This window comes from Austrofundulus limnaeus, unplaced genomic scaffold (genome assembly GCF_001266775.1).
Source record: "Austrofundulus limnaeus strain Quisiro unplaced genomic scaffold, Austrofundulus_limnaeus-1.0 Scaffold69, whole genome shotgun sequence".
In the NCBI taxonomy this organism is placed as follows: Eukaryota; Metazoa; Chordata; class Actinopteri; order Cyprinodontiformes; family Rivulidae; genus Austrofundulus; species Austrofundulus limnaeus.
In genome coordinates, this window is record NW_013952471.1 from 1,988,181 (window position 1) to 1,990,904 (window position 2,724).

The 2,724-nt window shown below is 40.2% G+C and overlaps 1 protein-coding gene across 2 annotated transcripts in view; it reads left to right on the top strand.

Annotated features, from left to right (window-relative positions):
• The window catches only part of ttyh2 (tweety family member 2), a gene marked incomplete in the record, with an annotated part of 93,039 nt that overhangs the window by 59,015 nt on the left and 31,300 nt on the right, over window positions 1-2,724 (top strand). For both annotated transcript variants that reach the window (XM_014010479.1, XM_014010480.1), the window contains 1 exon segment: window positions 1,852-1,947. In XM_014010479.1, the coding sequence (XP_013865933.1) occupies window positions 1,852-1,947 (96 nt within the window).

A 2,724-nucleotide genomic window follows, 5' to 3' on the forward strand; every position in this document is an offset into this window, starting at 1 on the left:
TAATAATATACATAACAATATACAAAGCTCACAAAAGTAGATTTTACACAATACCCCCTTTAAATGCTGCTTTTCTATGCAGACGACTGGTTCACGTGCGAACAGTTTCTCACTGACTCATCAAAGAGCCACACATCCTCGGAGCTCTACAAAACGGGTGTTTTTTGACCTTTCTGCTTTTTTTTTGCTCATTCATGAAAGCACAGTTTTCTGCACTTTGGATTTGACCTTTCCCTTGTGGACCTTTGATCACCCGGGCGAATAGTAATCCCTGTTGCGAACAGGACCATCTTTTGGCYCTTGGTAGCATTTCTGTGGAGTCTGCAGTGACAAATGGGCAGTTGTGTTTGTACTGATGTRATGAGACTCCTCTGCTCCACACAGCTTCACACTAAAAGAGCGGGCAGACTAACGCTGTAAGCTTTTAATGGACTCATTATTYCTGCCTGGACCCCAACAGTTTCTGTATGGTTGAATAAAATAAAAAATGTTTTTAATTGGACTGACTAAAGGAGAAGTGCTCTCACCTCATGTTGTTTCTACTCTTAAGGCATAATGCTGATTTCATGCTACTTTTCTGAGCCACACGTGCAGAGTTAGTTTCTGTATTTCATTCTGGATGAACAAAATGTAGCTCAACAGAAGCTTTCATGTTGTGTTTGCGTTTACTAACCAAAGGTTTCACGGGGAAATATCTTATTTTTTTTGTCATAACATGCTCCCCCCTCCACCTCCTTTTGTATCCACYCTTTACTCACTTTGAGTAATTGGATTTGGGTGACGGAGGCGAACATGGCGGCGCCCCCAGAGCCTCCCGTGTCGCTTCTTCAGCTTCTTCAGCTGCACCCCGTCAGAAGTGGGGAATATTGAACAAGAACGAAGCYGCGAAGAGGAGGTGTTGACAGAGAAAAGACAAGCGAGAAAGAGAAAAGCTGAATAAACAKGGAGATTGGAGGAGATTAAACAGCGAGAGAAAAATTGGGGGGGATAAAAAAAGAAGAGGAACAAGAGCTTCAGAGATGAGGTTGTGTGGACAGGATTTTGTCAAGTGCTTAGATTACAGGTTAGTGGTAAGTAAAAGAAATTTAAAAAGATAAGGTAGGACTGAATTGATGAACACTGATGAAAAATAAAAACAGAGGAACACTTGACAGGTGGGACACGGTGACAAATTTCAGTGTAGAGGTGAAAAAAAATCAAAGAAAAAGACAGTTTTTATGACAACCCTCCGTTGTTTTGAAGCCATTCATTATTAAGCACCTGAACAGATTTTGTGTTGCTCAGCTGCTGCTCACAGAACAGATGGTTAACCTAAAGAGGGCGGAGTTTGACCTCAAACATCCACCTCAGCTGACCATGTGTCTAATAATAAATATTACAAGTTAGCAGGATGACTTTTCTTCTTCTTTTTGATGAGCCATGCTCGTTTTCTTAAGGGATTGTTCAAACCAAAAATGGAAAGATTATAAGCAAACAATATCCTACCTGTTGTAGATAGTGATTTGAATGGCCTCAATTTGGATGTTTTTTTTTTTTTTTCACCAGATTGATAAGCAAAGCTTGTGTTTTATTTAATGTTGAATTGTGTAAGTCTTTAAATGAATTATAAATCTAATTTTTACCCAATGTAACGACTGGACACTTATTTTCTTTAGTCGTTCTTGCTTCAACTTGCCCTCAGAACACATTCAATAGAGGTTGATGCTAAATTGGATCTGCCGGAGGGATGGTTTTACAATCCTGGGATGCAAGTTTTATTAAATTGTAGTTTCTCTTTGACAAATCCCTCCCATCCGCATGTTAAACGTACTCAACATCGGTAGTTTAATCTTTCGTTGTGTCTTTCTGCAGATGGCTGACCTACCTGCTGCTGCTCATCCTGGACCTGATCATCTGCCTGCTGGCCTGTCTGGGACTGGCCAAGCAGTCCCGGTGGCTGCTCACCACGTGAGTCTGACATGACCTGTAAAACRGTAACATTCACAAAGATTAGTTTTTGTCGTCGTTTATGTGAGGTTGCTTCATTTAGGAGTGCATCGCACAGCAGAACGGCAAGMTTGAACTTGGAGAGAAATGGATAAAAGATAGGAACACATAATTTTATGAATATTGATTGGTAATTTTATAGAATAAGCAGCCCAGGAAGTAGAGGTATGGTCAATTCTAAGTGACTAGGGCAGAGAGTGGGAGCTTGGTGTGGGCTTTCTGTTTCTTCCCATGGGAAATTGCTTGTGTACAAGACAGCTAAGCCCCTGGATAATATCCATGTACAAACACGGCTCAGCTTCCCCTGTCCCATTTGACCGTTTGCCTTTCAGCGTTGCCAGCAGGACAATGAACTGGCTCCGAGCGTTGCCGTCTCAGTGGCTTTYCTCTAAAACGTGAACCGGAGAGCTGTGAAGAGATGGGAGCAATGCCATTAGATGTTATCAGCAAAATAACTTCCTGAGGATTGTCATTTCGGTTTAACACTTGACCTGCTTTGAATTGCTTTGAACAGGAATTACGTTTGATAAGAGACACGAAGAATACGGTTCTAATGTAGCGCTGTCGTTTATAGCCTTTTTTCACMTTCATGTTTGCTTAAAGGGATCCACGATTAGTTGTAACATTAGACTTTATTTGATAAACATTTATTTTAACTGTAAAATAAAGACTGTAAAAATACTGTAGGCTGTTCAGTTTTTATAATTTTAAAACTAAATTTTAAAAAATATATTATAA